The sequence below is a fragment of the Plecotus auritus genome, assembly GCF_963455305.1.
Source record: "Plecotus auritus genome assembly, chromosome: 3".
In the NCBI taxonomy this organism is placed as follows: domain Eukaryota; kingdom Metazoa; phylum Chordata; class Mammalia; order Chiroptera; family Vespertilionidae; genus Plecotus; species Plecotus auritus.
In genome coordinates this window covers 87,452,031-87,469,790 of record NC_137772.1, presented here as the reverse complement: position 1 = coordinate 87,469,790, position 17,760 = coordinate 87,452,031, and the positions used below count along the sequence as shown (strand labels likewise).

Here is a 17,760-nt window from a genome sequence, read left to right as displayed (position 1 = left end):
TGTTAATGATAGATCATTTAAAAATTTTTTTACATAGCCCTAGCTGGTTTTGTTCGGTGGATAGAGTGTCGGCCTGCAGACTGAAAGGTCCCAGGTTTGATTCTGGTCAAGGGCACATGCCCGGGTTTTGGGCTCGATCCCCAGTAGGGGTCGTGCAGGAGGCAGCCAATCAAGGATTCTGTCTTCTCATTGATGTTTCTGTCTCTCTGTACCTTTCCCTTCCTCTCTGAAGTCAATAAAAATATATAAAAATAAATAAATAAATAAAAATTTGTTTACATTTTAGATTTTTTTCTTATGATAAATATGTATTAGCCAAATCTAATAAAAAACCCATGTTTAAAATGAAACTTCTTTTTCAAAGTAAGGAATACATTCATTATGTTTTAATTGCTTTTTCTGTAATCTGACTTATAAAAATAGAAAGTTCATATTTTATGTTTAAAGAATTTGGACTCATTTGACAGGACCTGAAAATTCCTGGTTCTTCTGAGATAATGTTCATAACCAAAGGTCATTCCTTGGTTTCATTTTACAGTTTTGGTTGTCAACGTCTTGTCACAAGACTAAGACCAACAAATAAATCTTTAGTAAATTATCTTAATTTAGCAACACCTTATAGATAAGCACTTTGGGAGGCTGAGTTTTCAAATTGAACTTTGGGTATTTTGTGATCTAATTTTCAGTCAAAATATTCTAATATATGTCACCTATTATATTGCTACTTTCTCCATCACAGTTCTCCCCTACTTCCAGTATGGCTATTATTATTTTGCAATATACTTTTTTAAAAAAAACTTTTGTTCCCATTACAAAAATAAAACAGTCAATATAGAAAACTTGTAAAACACTAAAAAATATAAAGGATAAAACCCAATCATTCATAAGTCAAATGATAAACATTGTTAAATTTTAATGCACTATTCTAATATTTTTTAACAATGTGACTAAATATAAATTACATATAATAAATTTCATATCTTTAAAATGCAAAATTTCCTAAATTTTGCAATATGTATATAATCATGAAACATCCTATATAATAAAGAAGTAATATGCAAATTGACCATCACTGCAACACACAAGATGGCCATCCCCATGTGGTCAAAGATGGCCGCCCCTATTTGGAAACAGGATAGCCACCACAAGATGGCCAGCAGGGGAGGGCAGTTAGGGGTTACAGGGCTGGCAGAGGAGGGGAGTTGGGGGCAATCAGGCCTGCAGGGAGGGCAGTTGGGGGATACCAGGCCTGCAGGGGAGAGCAGTAGGGGGGGACCAGGCCTGCAGGAGAGGGCAGTTGGGGGGACTAGGCCTGCAGGGGAGGGCAGTTTGGGGGGACCAGGCCTGCTGGGGAGGGCAGTTTGGGGGGACCAGGCCTGCAGGGGAGGGCAGTTGGCGGTGACCAGACCAGCAGGGTAGGACAGTTAGGGGGGACCAGGCCTGCAGGGGAGGGCAGTTGGGGGGTACCAGGCCAGCAGGGGAGGGCAGTTACGGGTGACCAGGCCAGCAAGGGAGGACAGTTAGGTGTGACTGGGCCGGCAGAGGACGGCAGTTGGGGGGCACCCAGGACTGAAAGAGAGGGCAGTTGGGGTGATCAGGCCTGCAGGGGAGGGCAGTTAGGGGTGACTGGGCCAGCAGAGGAGGGCAGTTGGGGGTGATCAGGCCTGCAGGGGAGGGCAGTTGGGGGGGACCAGGCCGGCAGAGGTGGGCAGTTGGGGGGGACCAGGCTGGCAGGGGAGGGCAGTTGGGGGGGACCAGGCCTGCAGGCGAGGGCAGTTAGGGGTGACCGGGCCAGCAGAGGAAGGCAGTTAGGGGCTACCAGGCCGGCAGGAGAGAGCAGTTAGGGGTGACCAGGCTGGCAAGGGAGGGCAGTTAGGTGTTACTGGGCCGGCAGAGGAAGGCAGTTGGGGGCCACCCAGGCCTGAAAGGAAGGGCAGTTGGGGGTCATCAGGCCTGAATGGGAGGGCAGTTAGGAGTGACTGGGCCAGCAGGGGAGGACAGTTAGGGGTGACCAGGACGGCAGGGGAGGGCAGTTAGGGGTGGCCAGGCCGGCTGGGGAGGGCAGTCAGGGCCAATCGGACCAGCAGGGAAGCAGTTAGGCGTTGATCAGACTGGCAGGGGAGTGGTTAGGGGGTGATCAGGCTGGCAGGCAGAAGCAGTTAGGGGCAATCAGGAAGGCAGGTGAGCAGTTGGGAACCAGCAGGCCTGGATTGTGAGAGGGATGTCCGATTGCCCATTAAACAGGCAGTCGGACATCCCTCAAGGGGTCCAGATTGGATAGGGTGCAGGCTGGGCTGAGGGACACCCCCCGCCCCCCGAGCACGAATTTTGTGCATCGGGCCTCTAGTTACTATAATAAAAATATTGATTAAATAAATTCATTACTCCCCCAAAGTTTACTTGTACCCATTATAATATCCCTAGTTCCAATATTCTCTGAGAATCATTTATCTGCTTTAGATTTTTAAAAACTTTATATAAGTGGAATCATATTCCCTTTTTTTCTAGTTTCTATCATTCAGCATACTTTTTTGAGATTCTTCCATGTTACATGTCTTAATAGTTCATTCCTTCTTTTGCTGAGTAGTATTCCATGGTATGGAAATATTGAAATTTGTTTATTCATTTACCTGTTGATAGAGATTATTGTTACCATTTTGAGGATCTTGACATAAAGCTGCTCTGAACATTCATGTACAATTCTTTGTATGCACATATGCTTTCTCTTTGTGTGTGTAAATAGCTAGTAGTGAATGGCTATATCACATGATAAGTATTGAACTTTAAGCAACTGTCATTCTGTTTTCCAAAGTGCTTGTATTATTTTATATTTCTACCACTAACGAGAAAGAGGTATAGTTCTTCCATATTCTTGTTAGCTCTTGGTATGATCAGTCTCTTTAATCCCCTTCCATACTTGGTTCTTACTGACTGAAGGGCTAGACGAGGGGCTTTCCCTCTGATCCTCACAACAACCATGCGCAGTAAGTATTATTCCCTATCTTTTGAAAATTAGGAACTTTAGATAGACCCAGAAGATTCAGAATATTTGTCCAAGAATATTGGTAAAGGACAGAATGAGAAATCACAACTTGTTCTGTTTGGCTTCAAAGGCTTTTTCTTTCCATTATGGCATATTGTGTTGTCTCTTGGAACAGTAAGAAAACCTCACTAGTTTTGAAGGATTTGTTATAATAGAATTTGAACTATGTATAATTTTCTGAAATTTTAATTTATATATATATCTCACACAAATTTGAGTCTGTGGAGGGAGAAAATTATAATTTATGTACCTTTGGAAGAATTATTTTAAAGTCCTTGAATATGCCTGGGCAAAAATAGTACATATTTTTTTGAAATAAGTATTGGCTAGGAATTGAATAAGGCATTTACCTCAACATGAACCAGATGTTTTATTACGTAGCAAAGAAAATTATAGAATAGAGGATCAAGCTCTCTGGTATTATTCTGACATAATTTTATTACTGTGTGGACTCCTAGAAGGTAGCATCTTGTGCCTGAAAACATTGAGGTTGGGGATTTCTCTCATGCGCTGGGCTGTGTTTATATTAGGTTATGCATGGCAGTTTGGCAGTTTGTTTTGCAGATGTTCCTAATGTACAGTCTTACATCTTGTTTCTATTTCTGGAATGCTTTTAAGTGTGACTCATGCCTTCTTGAGGCTATACTAAAAATACAGCTAGTTTCAAGCATTAATGTAAAATACACCACAGACACCACACAGCAGTACGTAATGCTTTCTCTCAGTGGTTTAATGCAATTTCCTGACAAATATTTTCTTTGACAAAACACACTATACTAAAATATAAGTGGAAATGGGATTTCTTTTTGGAGAAATGGGTCCTTTGATAACATAATATAAACAACAGAATGAATTTAAAATTTTAATGAAAGGAGTTAAATATGCTATTGGTATTATCAAAATCCAAGAAATAGTATTACTGTCCAGAAAAGCAAGTCTACTAAATTTAATGGAGCCAGGTGAGGTCCTCACTTATAAGGAAAATATTGGACCTGAAGGGAGAGCCTTTAAAAAGATTTTGGAGGGGCAATTGGACATATGGCTGGAATGCAAGCTTTGGACTCAAACAGTTTAGGTCTAACTCTTGGTTTATGCACTTATCATCTGTGGACAAAGGGTAATGAGTATTTAACAAATGCTTATATGGTAGTTACTATTACCAGACACTTCTAAATGCTGATTTAATCCTCATAACAACTTTATAACTCAGTACATTTATCATCTCCATTATACAGTTGGAGAAACTGAGCACAGAGGGTTTAAATAGCTGAGTAAGGTTACATAGCTAGTAAGCAGAACTCGGATTTGAGCAATTCAGTTCAGGTCTGTATCCTTACATACTATATGTTGTAAGATCCAGATGAGACACTGTACGAAAAATCATTTGTATTTTTACCTGGCACTTGACAAGAATGCAATAAATTATAACTATTATCGTTATTATTGAGGGGAGGTAAAAGAAGAAAAAATATTACCAATACTATTGAAACTATGAGAATCTGATTCCATGCCCAGATATCAATTTTCTTGAATTTATCATTTATTGTATTTTTGCTTTTTCAAGCACTGTTTCAATTTGCTAGTTTATTGAGTTTTATCAAAATAGTACCAAATGTGATTTATTATGAGAATTAATTTCTTCACTCAATATTATACCTTTTAAGAGTTAAACATATTGTTTGAAGTAGTGGTAGTTTATTCTGTTTTTGTCATTATGTAACATTCCATTGTGTGTGTTTTATCCATCTCCTGCCTCCAATTTTATTTTGAATAACACTGCTATGAATATTTTATGTGTCCCATAATGTTCAAGAGTGAGAGTTTTTCTTATATACGTAGGAATGCACCTGCTGGTTCACTGGGTGATTTACAAATGAGCAAACACAAATTAATTGTATTAACTTAAACATTTCAGAAAATGCTTAGGCAGAAGATGAGCAGATTGATGGGTGATTTAATAGTAGACTTAGAAGGGCATTGAATGGAGTAATCTTCTATTCCCAAAAGAGTTGGTATAGAAGAAGAAACAAATTCTAAAGAAGGCATTTAAGTCTTCATAAAACTTTTTAACTGTGAAGTGTGAGATTTCACATCTCATTGCCAACTAAGTTATAATATAGTTTTCTTAAATTTTAAAAGACTACAATAATCATTAATCGTCTGGGATGATTTCATCATACCCCCTTTTAGAACAAAAGGGGTGGACTATAAAACTGAGAAAAATAATATACTATTCTTCATATCATACTTGAAAATCACTTTCATTCCTTTAGTGACACTAATAGATGAGTGTTCAAATGTTCTTATAAGCTTTTGAGTGTTATGTACCTCTTTGTGATATCATAAACTTTGTCCTGTTTTAATATTGATAATGATGTTTTTATTGTAAAACTGTGAAAATTCACCAGGTGTATGTATCAATGTATGTGTATATGCATGTGTGTATGTATTTTAATATAATATACAATTTTCATTGATTGCTTGGAGGTTTATATTATATGTAGTAGTTTGATCTGCATTTCACTTTATATCCCCCCTCTCCTCCCTTTAAAGTTTCAGATTCTCTGGCTCAATCTGTAATTCAGCATCTAAGATGGATAATGCAGAAGGATCTTCTGGGGCAGGATGTCTTTCTAATAGGACCTCCTGGGCCTCTTCGACGCGCCATTGCTATGCAGTACCTGGTGAGCAGTCAATTCTTGTGCATTCCTAAGGGTTTTAACTTTGATAAATTATGTAGGAAAATTAATTAAGATTAAGAATTTATAAAAATATCAGGATTAGTCATTACTGGAAAAAATTGTTAATGTTGGAGGCTGATTTGTTTACAAAGAGTTTGGAATAAGTTATTTGTGAAGCAAATGTATTACTTTTCATAGCTTTAGCAAATTTTTGTTATAACTAGAAAGTTCTCCACTTGCAGTGGAAAGGAAATACAAATTCAGTCAATGAAGAGCAGATAGAATCAGCAACTCTGAGATTACAAAACAAAACTTAGTTTTATAATACTTAGGGAACATTCTCTTATCTCAGATCCACATTTTAAAAGGCCAAATAATTCTCTTGACTTTTTGATATTACTGGTATATGGTCTTTAGAAAGAGAGCCTAGGGTTTGTAGACTATCTCATGTGTTATATGCTCTCTTTTTTTCTTTAAATAGATGAGAAAACAAGTTCATTAAATAACTCACTCAAACTCTCTTCAGTTAGGAAATGATGGAGCTAGACTTCAAATCTCATATTACCTCCCCTTTCTGACACATTATCCTTTTAAATGTTTGCAGTTCTATAAGTATATTGTGAAGTGAGTTGAAGTACTCAATTCTCAACCCAAAACAAAAAATATTACAAGACTTCTTTCTATTTTGTCTTCATTAATAGGCATTGTTCTAGTGATTCGAGGAAGAAAATTATCAAATGAAGTTGTTTTGTTCTGAAGATACTTTTTAGGATGAAGAGAAAAATCATTCTTAAATCTTCCTTGTGTTCTTGATATTAATTTATTAATATGCTGTTGAAATATACTTTGTGTACTCTTTTATGTCACTGGTGAAATTATTTTGTTGCTCACAAAATCATGTAGGACAGGAATGATAATACAATGAGCAATTCAGAACTTAAAGTACCTCTAGCCCATACGTCTCATATCTTTTGTTCCTAGAACCAGTTTGTGAGGTTAATGTGCCATTGTATGCATTGTATCCTCTATCCTCACTTTATTAATATACAAGGCAAATCTGCCTCGTTTAAGAATGCAGAGCCAGCTACTGAGAATTCAAATTCTAGAACCTCTTTCATTTTAAGATGTGCACTTTCCACCTGGCTAATTTCAAAGACTGCAATATCTCACTTTGTTTTGATTCTGGCAAGACTTGGAAGCTTGTTTGGAAGGAATGTAGAATGAGAAGGGGTAGGAGATTTTAGGAATCTTCTTGGTTAAAAATGCAACATAAGTTTATAAGGGTGATGTCTTTATGTTAAAACAAAATAAACTTTAAATTGTGAAATAGATCTGAGGCAGCTTTAGGATGTGGAAATGCACCTAAGAAAACTTACCAGCCTAAGCTGCCTCGCAAACTCTGCAGTGGGTACTATGCTTAACTTAGTAATAGCCACAGAAAAGGAGGTCTATAAAGGCAGAAATTTGGGGGCAAGCCTGCTGAATCAATGAGAAATTAAGTAGAAATAATCTGATAGTCGTGTTTACATTTACGTCATATGAAAGTGGTTCTGTAGATAGTTAAAAAAAAAAACTCAGACCACTGCCGCCTCCTCTACCTGCTGCTCGGGTGCTGTTTCTGAGCTCGCTCAGACTGCTTCTGTGCAGCAGCAGCTGGGGAGACTGTGTGCTCATTTTGGCTGATGCAGAGTCCTAGGAAGCTGTCAAGACTGCAGATATCCTTGATGTGGCAGTTCAGGCTATTATGGTGGTACAATCTATATATATAAAAGACTAAGCAACTGGCCAACCATTAGACCAGCCAACCGGTAGCTATAATGTGCACTGACCACCAGGAGGCAGACACTCAACGCAGGAGCTCCTGAGCTGCCCTGACATGACAGCTGTGGTTCTCAGGAGACTCACCTGGAACCAGAGAGGAGGGCGCTGATTCTGGGATGCGTTACCAGAGAACTGCCCTCTTGCAGTCCTGGACCCCTCAAGGGATGTCAGAGAGCCCATTTCGGCCTGATCCCCACAGGTCTGGCCGAGGGACCCCACCAGTGTACAAATCCGTGCACCAGGCCTCTAGCTTAGTGATAAAAGGCATGCATCACTTTGTCAAGCAATGTGAATGACAGGGTTTCATAAACAAGAAGTGGGTATCTGCTAAAAAGAGAACTTGCTACTTTACTTGCAAATTGTGTGCTCATAAGCAATTCATTCTTATTTAAAAAAATCACTGCTATGATGTGTGTTTTCTCTATTTAAAAAATTTTCCTTCTTTCCATGTACTTAAATTTATGGGCACATTGCAACTGGCACATTTCAAGAAAACAAATTAAAAACAATAATATATTTTTATCACCATCACACGGAGATAAAGTGGAGAAAAAAATCCCTTTTCTGGAGTATAAAGTAATTTACTGGAGTACTATATAAAGAAATAAGTTGAATGAGCTTGTGATTAAGGACCATTAATAGCATGCTCATTCAACTTTTTTCTTTATACTCCAATAAATTAGTTTTCCCTTTTTAGTAAAAACATCTTGTATGCCTTATTTAATTGGAGAATGTCATTGTTTTCAGTTCAATGTAAAATCAAGGATAATGTTAAAAAAATTTTATTCATAGATATTACATGTAGGGCAAAATAACTTTAGAAATGGATAAGTTATTCTAAAAGAAATGGATTCTAGATGGTTTCCCTTTCAAATCCTATGGGATTTTTTGGGGGGGTAAAAAATTCTTTTTTCCCTCTTCCTCTTCTACCTCCTCTTCCTTCTCTCCCTCTTCTTTTCATCCTTTTTTTCTCTTTTTTCCCCTTTCTGAATAGCTGTGTATGTATCTCTCTCTTCTGACTGTTGGTATATATCTTATTTTCACACATGGTAAAATACCTAACAATGTATACAATTGGTAAGCATTGGCTCATGGAATTAATTAATTTAAATCACCCTTAAAAAGAAGGTGAACATTACTTGCAGAAATGGTTATCATTGGGAGAACCAAGTACCCAAATTATTACTCATGACATTTAAAAAGAATTCTGTAGGAGACATTAAGTTTTATAAGATCTAATTTTGATTATTATTGTTTAAATAGTAAATAATTATTAAGTGGTAAATTATGGGGTGCAGTAAAAGTAGAACTCTACATGTTTTGATTAATGCTCAATTTATTGCATTTTTCTCAGAGCTGAGACTCAAAAGGTTTTAATCCAGAATTACCTTTAAATACACTTCTCTAGGGCTGTGGCATTGTCAGCTTCAAAGCATATGTTGGAAATTTGATTTTATTTTGGAACAATTTCACTCTCTGCTCTGCAGGAGCTGACCAAACGGGAAGTCGAATACATTGCCTTGTCAAGGGACACCACAGAAACCGATCTCAAACAGCGTCGAGAGATCCGTGCAGGCACGGCCTTTTACATCGATCAGGCAAGTTCTGATCATGCTGTAACACATGACTGTTTACTCCAGGTCTATATGGAATTGATTTTTAAAGTAGCAAGAGAGTGGTAGCTCATGTAGTAGTGAAAGATAGTTGTACTGTATTCTCTCTAGACAGGTTTGATTTTGATGTTTTTTAGTTTCTGTTCTTGGAAATGCCTTTTTGGTTTGATACTAAATAAGAAACCACACATAAAATTAATGGCTCTAAAATGTTGGCTAAAGATCATTTGCCATTTTCTTAATTTTCAATTACTTTCTACTTTTTTTTTGGGGGGGCGGTTCTTAGGTACAGATTACCAACTAAAATAATATTTTATTAATATTATAATGAAGCTTGATATACATTTCTTCAAATTATTGCTTCAAATATTAGATATTGTTCTTTGTTAAAACACCTAGAGAAAAAAGGACAGTTTTTATTTTTTATTTTTTTTTCTGTTGTTTTTTTACAGAGAGAGGAAGGGAGAGGGAGAGAGAGTTAGAAACATCGATGAGAGAGAAACATCAATCAGTTGCCTCCTGCACACCTGCTACTGGGGATGTGCCCGCAACCAAGGTACATGCCCTTGACCGGAATCGAACCTGGGACCTTTCAGTCCGTAGGCCGACGCTCTATCCATTGAGCCAAACCGGTTAGGGCAAAAGGACAGTTTTTAAATGTGCAATTCATAGAGAAAATATTTTAAATGTTCAATACATTTGTGACAAGATGCTTGACCATTTTATTTATAAAAATAAAAATTAAAACAATAGTGAGCTGCTATTTTTCTTCCATCTCTCAGATAGTCAAAGATTAAAGAATTTGTTAATGTTCATTGTTGATGAGGAAAAAGGGATGAGGAAAGAGCATTGCTGTTGATGAGGTCATAAATTTATACAATTTGAAAGAAAATTTAGCAATCAATATCTATGTAAAGAATACATTTTGATCCAGCAGTTATGTTTCTAGCAATTTTTCTTTTAATTGTTATTCACACAAGCATGCAAAGTTATATATACAAGGATGTTTATTATGGTATTGTTTGATATCATATAAATGAAATTGTAATGATGTACATTTAGGAGGTAAATAAAAAGTGGTAAGTAGAGTTTTCTGTAGCCATTAAGAAGAATGAGATGAATCTCTTTGTGGTGATAGAAAAGAAGTCCAGTATGTGAATGAAAAAAATTAAGTTGCAAAAAAATGTATATATATGATCCCATTTATGATAAAAGTGAAAAAATCTCTATATATAAAAGCCTAAGTGACCGTTATGACCAAACGACCAGAACCACCAGAACCACCGGTTGACCAGTCGCTATGACGTGCACTGACCACCAGGGGGCAGACGCTCAATGCAGGAGCTGCTCCCTGGTGGTCAGTGCGCTCCCACAGCCAACCTCCTGCGGCCCCTCCACTTGGCTGGCCGGCCCCTGGTGCTAAGCCAGTGGTCGGCAAACCGTGGCTTGCGAGCCACATGTGGCTCTTTGGCCCCTTGAGTGTGGCTCTTCCACAAAATACCATGGCCCGGGTGGGTCTAGTTTGAAGAAGTGGCGTTAGAAGTTTAAGTTTAAAAAATTTGACTCTCAAGAGAAATTTCAATCGTTGTACTGTCGATATTTGGCTCTGTTGACTAATGAGTTTTCCGACTACTGTGCTAAGCCATTCGTAGAGACCTGTTTCTGGGTCGGGGTTTCATATGTAGCAGAGCAGCTCCCTCTCTGAGATCTATTGAAAGTCAGCCCTTGACACAAAGGTTTGTCTAGCTCCCATGCTCTCCCTTCCCCAGGGGTCACCTGCCTGCTGTGGTGACAGCGCGGCGGCGAGGGAAGGAGGAGGAATGGAGGCAGGGAACCACGCGGTGGTGGGGCGCCGATGGTGGTATCCGTGTCTGGCATCTGTTCCTTCCACGCCCGGCCCGGCGACTGTCGCCTCCTCTCCTGACCCTGCCAGGGTCTTTGGGCCCAGGCTGGGATGGGGAACCGGGGGTGGATGGTGGCAGACGCAGCCCCTTTCCTAGGGGGACCAAGGGCCAGCTCCCTCCTTGGCGCTGGCAGCCAACCTCCCGCAGTTCCCCCTCCCTCCCCTGTGCACGAATTCATGTACCGGGCGTCTAGTAAATCTATAAGCGCTTGTGTATACCTTGGAAATTTCCAGAAGGAAACACAAGAATCAGCTAACAGAGCTCACCTCTGTGGAAAGGTGATTGGACATCTGGGGTGGGGTGAGGAAGGAACTTTCATGGTTCTTTAAATTTGAAGCTATCACATGAGCACACAATTACTCTATAATTTAAAAAAGTATAATTGTAAAAATACTACTGAGTGAAAAAATTTTTGAGACCAGAATATTCACATGTTGCATAGATTACTATTAATTACAAAAGGAAAAATGTTAGTACTAAGTATTTCCATGTATGTACTTTGCCAAATTGATAGGTTTTAATTTGTATTAAAAATTACTAACCAGGTTGAATATTTTTATGTTTATTGACTATTGCTTCTATAAGATGTCGATGAATTGAGTGGATAAGGAAAAGGAGAGTGGTACTGATAAATAACTTACAGAATATAAAACAAGGTTGAAATGTACACCATGTTTATCTATGTAAATATTTGCTATAACTTATCTACTTGTTGATATGAAGTTAATTTAAATATTTTAATGTAATTACTTTGGTAAGCAGATTATACATTGAAGAATTGGAAGAGTTGGTTAAGGACCAGAAATATGAAAATTTATGGCTGATATTATGACACAATGGAGAAATGAGAGATTATTATTTGCCTCAGAAGAGAACCTGAAAAAGCCCAAATCAATATTCTAATCTTTTAAAAATTGATTATTGTCCACACTTTTTTCTTTATTTATTGCTACTATAGTTATTTATTCTGTTTATTGCCATGTGACTCTAAAGAGAGGACTTTAAGTCAATATACAATTGCTTGGATTACTCAAATATAAATCAATACAAATTAGCTAAGCTACAAATAAACAACATTTAGGTTTATTTCTAACTGTGAAGAAACACTCTTTATTCTCAAGTTAATTTTGGGAGTAGAAAGCCAGAATGGGAAGTTCAAATGATTTTCTTTAACTTTTTTAGCTAGGAACTCTTTTCACATTTGTATCTTGTTAATTTGTTTGACACAATACTATGAATTTCCATGATGTACAATATACATAGTTAATACTAAGTATAAAGATGTACTTTAAATAATTATCTGATATTACAGTGTACTCTGTTTTGGATTATTCTTGATTCTCTCTTACTAATAGGAAAAAAAATGAGGATTCACTTTTTAAAGGTACTGTTTAAATATCACAGTCCTCAAAAGCAATTCTTTATAATAAATTGAGTAATCATGTTATTGATCAGAAAATATTTTTATCTTGTCTAAATTTCTTTGACTTATTTTAGCAAGTAGGAGAAAAGTTTATATTGTAAACTTTATCTCATTTATGAATGATGAAGCCACTTTCCACATGTAACCACTGTGAAAACTACAAAGCAGTTTTCAGAAGTTCATTCATAAATGAAGTACATGGAATTTGAAAAGCATCTCCTTCAGAAGTAGGCTCTTTAGAGTGGCTGAATTCTGGTACTTGCATCAGACCCTTTGCAGCCACATTGTCTAATAGATTCTAATTGTCACTTGCACAACTGGAGAAAATCTGTCTGTGTTTACTGTGGCCTCTTTGTTAGTAACTCAGGCTTTGGCTCCTTACCATGTTGCCATCTTGCACAGGCCAATTCTTTTCTACTCATATAATGTTAACTGTTTGGCAGATTGGTATAATTCATTTTAAAAAATCAAGGGACATAAACATAACTTCTATTGAGGAGACCTCTGCTGTGGTAGGTGCATTTAATTCTCAAAACATCCTTAGGAAAAAGATGACTTACTCAGTTTATAGGTGAAGTAACAGAGCCTTTAGAGGGCCATGGCCATACAACTGATAAATAGCAGAGGTGGAATTTGTCTAGTTTTAGAGTTTAGCTCTTTTCTACCATATTATGCTACTTTCCTGAAAAAATGATGATAATGATGACAATGACTACAAGGATAATAGTATTCATAATAATAACAGCCAATCCTTTTTAAAAGGCTTACTGTGTGCCACAGGTTATCTTATTTAATCTTCACCATAATCAATGAGATGTGTACCATAGAGTAGCTTTAGAAGAAATGGAGACCCAGAGAGGTAAGGTGACTAACCTAAGTCATTGATATTTTAATATTTTAAAATAAAAAACTTGAAATGTAAAATTAAAATTTTTTTTCTTTGTCTTCCTGAATATATTATGCTTGTAGCTTCTTTGATTAATTTGAAGCTCTTTGGAATCTTATCATTTAAATCATGTATATATATATATTTTTTTCTTTTCAAATGTGTACTTTTTAATAATAAGAATTTCATTATATTTATTTAAATTGTTATTAATCTGCATTCTGAGCACAAGAAAGAGAAATTGTACAGAGAAATAAAAATCAAAGTATTATAAAATACTGTCATTAAGGCACGAAACTGGTATTTGAGTGGATATTCATTATTAAGGCTTTAGACTATACAACCCCTCTGAGAATTAACTATTTAATAACTTATATTTATAAATATATTAACAAATAAACTTTATGAAGTTATCATTTGATATTAGTATAGAGCCATAAGTCCTCAAAGTCAGGTGATGAACATGTAAGTGAAAAATACAATAACTAAAAGAAGATTCTATAGTAACAGACCATTAGTAAGCAATTTTGCCTTTCGTGCAGCACATTCAGAGAATTCAAAGAAATTAAGGATTAATCGAAATAATTTTTTAAATCAACAGTTTCCAATGTGGTACAAACAATGCCAAGGAATAACAGAACTGCCCAAACCATTCATTTGAGCATTTATTAATCCTTTTAACTACCTATTAATAATAGACATGCCCAAAAGAAAATATAGAATAACCATTGAAACAGAAAAGGGAAAAACAAACGTCAAATATTCCTTAAACAAAGGGCAAATCCTATCAAAAATGCTATCTCAAGAAAGAATTGCAATCACTGTTACCCATTATTTGCTGCATTAAAGTTTCTGTCACCAAGATTACATAAGGCCTGCATACCAAGTTCATCATGCAAACTGCTGTGGTCTACAGCAGGTGCATTGTCATGTGATGCTTCTAATTGGACACTCCCATTTCTCACCAGCAAGGAGGCACTAGCACTGACCACTGCAGCCTGGGAAGGAGGGGCGGGACTGGCCTTTGACCTGGGCTGTGGACTGCTGGCCTTGCTGCCCATCTTGAAGGCGCCACTGACTGCATCTTGCTCTTCACCTTCAGGAAATGCAACTTGGTGTGTCAAGCTATTCCTAGATCAAGTGACTGTCTCTAACTGGGAAGCCCATCCCAATAAAGATAGCTCATCTAGCACCTCTCCTTTGGCCTTGAGGTCTGATTTTGAAATGGTTAAGGTTTTTATACTTTCAGGTGCCATTAGCCTATTGGAGTCATTCAAACATGCTACTGTGCTACAGTCCAGACTCAGCACTCGGGCCTAAGTCTTGGCACTATTTGTGCTAGAAGTCCAACCTGTTGTCCACTTTTTGCCAGTTCCTTCAGGACCCAAATGAGCTTTGTGTGTGTGCTCAGAGTCAGTTTTAATTTTGTCCCTTTTCTTTAGGGACAAAATCATGTCTATATTAATAATAATGTATATTTTAATGGGTTTGACAGCTTTAATATTTTTTCCACTACTGCTTTGATTCATAGTGTACACTACCCCTTGAGGATATTTTCATTTAGGAAATGAGGACACAGACCTCCAGAATAATTGTTTGCCTAAGGTCTTTTATCAAATCAGAAGCAAATCTAGGACAGGAGCTTAGACAGTTTTTTATTTTAGGTCATGCAGCTGCTTTTATCTTGAAATGTTTTGTGTCCACGTGTTGGGTTGTTAAACCTGTTGTATGAGATGGTTTGTCCAGAAGGATCTTGCTGTGTTTTTTTCTGATTTCTCTGAGAAAACTAGGTCTCTGGAAGTTCTGTAGTTGGAAGGGCAGTAAAGGATCCTTATGGTTGACCTAATTTCTCCTTTGAGAAATGATCACATAAAATATCTGTGCACTGCTCCCTTCTTTTTAAAAAAGATTTCACTAGAAATTTTTGGTAAGTTTGTAATGTTGGCAGCATTGAACATTAGAATAAACCAGAATTCATTTTAACGTGACTCTTGTTTAAAACCTTACAGTCTCCATGTGTTCTCACCTTGCTTATTTGATCCTCCCAAGAAGCTTGTGGGATGGATAGGACAGATTGTATCTTCATTTCCCTTCTCTAGTTAAGGACTCGGTTTCCTTGTTTAGTGATGTTACCAATTCAAAGAGAGCTCTGAGTTTTCTATTTCATTGGGTGTTATCTGAAGTGTTACAAATGAAAGGAAGCTTAGAGATGTTTATTTTAATCTCTTCATTTTACAAATGGAGGAAACAGGCCTAAAGAGACAAAAATCACTTGCCTAAGGTCATTTAGGCAGATAAAGCAAAATCAAGAACTGGAACCCAGCTTTCCTGATTTCCAGCCTTTATAAGAACCACAAGTATAATTTGCATTACAAGTAAAATTGCGCCATGCTCTGCTATCTTCTATATTTTCATATTGCTTTTGTTTCTTGGAAATAGTGTGCAGTTCGTGCAGCCACAGAAGGCAGAACTCTCGTTTTGGAAGGCTTGGAAAAGGCGGAGAGGAATGTTTTGCCTGTTTTGAACAACTTGCTGGAAAATAGGGAGATGCAGCTTGAAGATGGACGCTTCCTAATGTCTGCAGAGCGTTATGACAAACTTCTCAAGGTAAGAAAAGAAAAATTCAGCTGCTCTGTCTTAGCTGCTGAGCTGTGGGTAGTGCATTGTTGTGTAAGACACAACTGTATCAGAATGAGGACACATGTTCAGGGGTCCCATATCTGTGGCAAATTGCTTAAGTCAGGTCATGAGTTTGCAGTTTTACAAGACTCTTCTAATATTTGCTGGCCATTTTAGAAAATATCCAAGATTTTTACTTTATCTTGCCAATCTAATAACTTTCTTTTTCTCTTCCTCCTTTCTCCCCTCCTTTCCTTCCTCCTTTCCTTACCCTCTCTCTTTCTTTCTCCTTTTAATTCTTCTTCCCTTTCCTTCTCCTTTCCTGTCTTCCTTTTTTCCATCTCTCAACAACTATTTACTAAAAGCCTAATGGCTTCTAGACAGTGGTGGGAATACAAAGCTGAAAAAAGTTCAGTTCTTGGCCTCAGGAAGCACAAAGTCCAGTAGATATTGACAGAAATTAGTAGGTATTTAAAAGATACCGTGTCTCTGCTAGAATTCCCTTTACTACACCTTAAACATTTCAGATAGGCATTCTCCTACCTTATAGTTGCTTTGCACAAGCACTTGACTCTTCTGGAATGGCTTTCTCCCACATATCTGTCTGACTTATTTCAAGTCTTTGCTTAAATATTATATTATACTAGAGGCTCGGTGTATGGATTCATGCATCAGTGGGGTCCTTTGGCCTGGCCTGTACCCTCTCGCAATCTGGGACCCCTCAGGGGACGTTGGAGAGCTGGTTTTGGCCCGATCCCCACAGGCCAGGCCGAAGGACCCCACTGGTGCACGAATCCATGCACTGCGCCTCTAGTATGCATATAAGATCTTTGGTTAATCTCTTCCCGTCCTCTCCCCACCCCCCATTTGTTCTGAGATTCATCAGTCTGTTCCATGTTTCCATGCCTGTGATTTCTGCTTCTGCATTGAGCATCTGCCCCCTGGTGTTCAGTGTGCATCATAGCTACCAGTTGGCCAGTTGCTTAGGCATATATATATATATATACACACTAGAGGCCTGGTGCATGAAATTGGTGCACAAGGGTGTGTGTCCCTTAGCCCAGCCTGTACCCTCTCCAATCTGGGACCCCTCGAGGGATGTCCGACTGCCCATTTAGGCCCGATCCTACTTGGAGTCGGACATCCCTCTCACAGTCCAGGACTGCTGGCTCCCTACTGCTCGCCTGCCTGCCTTCCTGATTGCCCCTAACTGCTTCTGCCTGCCAGCCTGATCACCCCCTAACCACACCCCTGCCAGCCTGATTGATGCCTAACTGCTCCCCTGCCAGCCTGTTTGCCCCTAACTGCCCTCCCCTGCAGGCCTGGTCACCCCTAACTGCCCTGCCTTGCAGGCCTGGTCCCCCCAACTGCCCTTCCCTGCAGGCCCGGTCTCCCCCAACTTCCCTCCTCTGCTGGCCTGGTGACCCCTAACTGCCCTCCTCTGCAGGCTTGATTGCCCCCAACTGCCTTCCCTTGCAGGCCTGGTCCCTTCCAACTGCCCTTCCCTGCTGGCCATATTGTGGCGGCCATCTTGTGTCCACATGGGGGCAGGATCTTTGACCACATGGGGGCAGCCATCTTGTGTGTTGGAGTGATGGTCAATTTGCATATTATTCTTTTATTAGATAGGATAGAGGCCTGGTGCACGGGTGGGGGCCAGCTGGTTTGCCCTGAAGGGTGTCCCGGATTAGGTTGGGGGTTCCCTTGGGGCGTGAGGTGACCTGGGTGAGGGGCCTGTGGTGGTTTGCAGGCTGGTCACGCACCCCGGCG

General features: G+C 38.6%; 1 protein-coding gene across 1 annotated transcript in view; it reads left to right on the top strand.

Moving 5' to 3' along the window:
- VWA8 (von Willebrand factor A domain containing 8) overlaps positions 1 to 17,760 on the top strand; it is a 407,937-nt gene that overhangs the window by 45,846 nt on the left and 344,331 nt on the right. Inside the window, exons 3-5 of the mRNA XM_080659387.1 lie at positions 5,597 to 5,727; positions 9,033 to 9,143; positions 15,811 to 15,978. Coding sequence (XP_080515513.1) covers positions 5,597 to 5,727; positions 9,033 to 9,143; positions 15,811 to 15,978 — 410 coding nt within the window. The remainder of the gene's footprint in view (positions 1 to 5,596; positions 5,728 to 9,032; positions 9,144 to 15,810; positions 15,979 to 17,760) is intronic.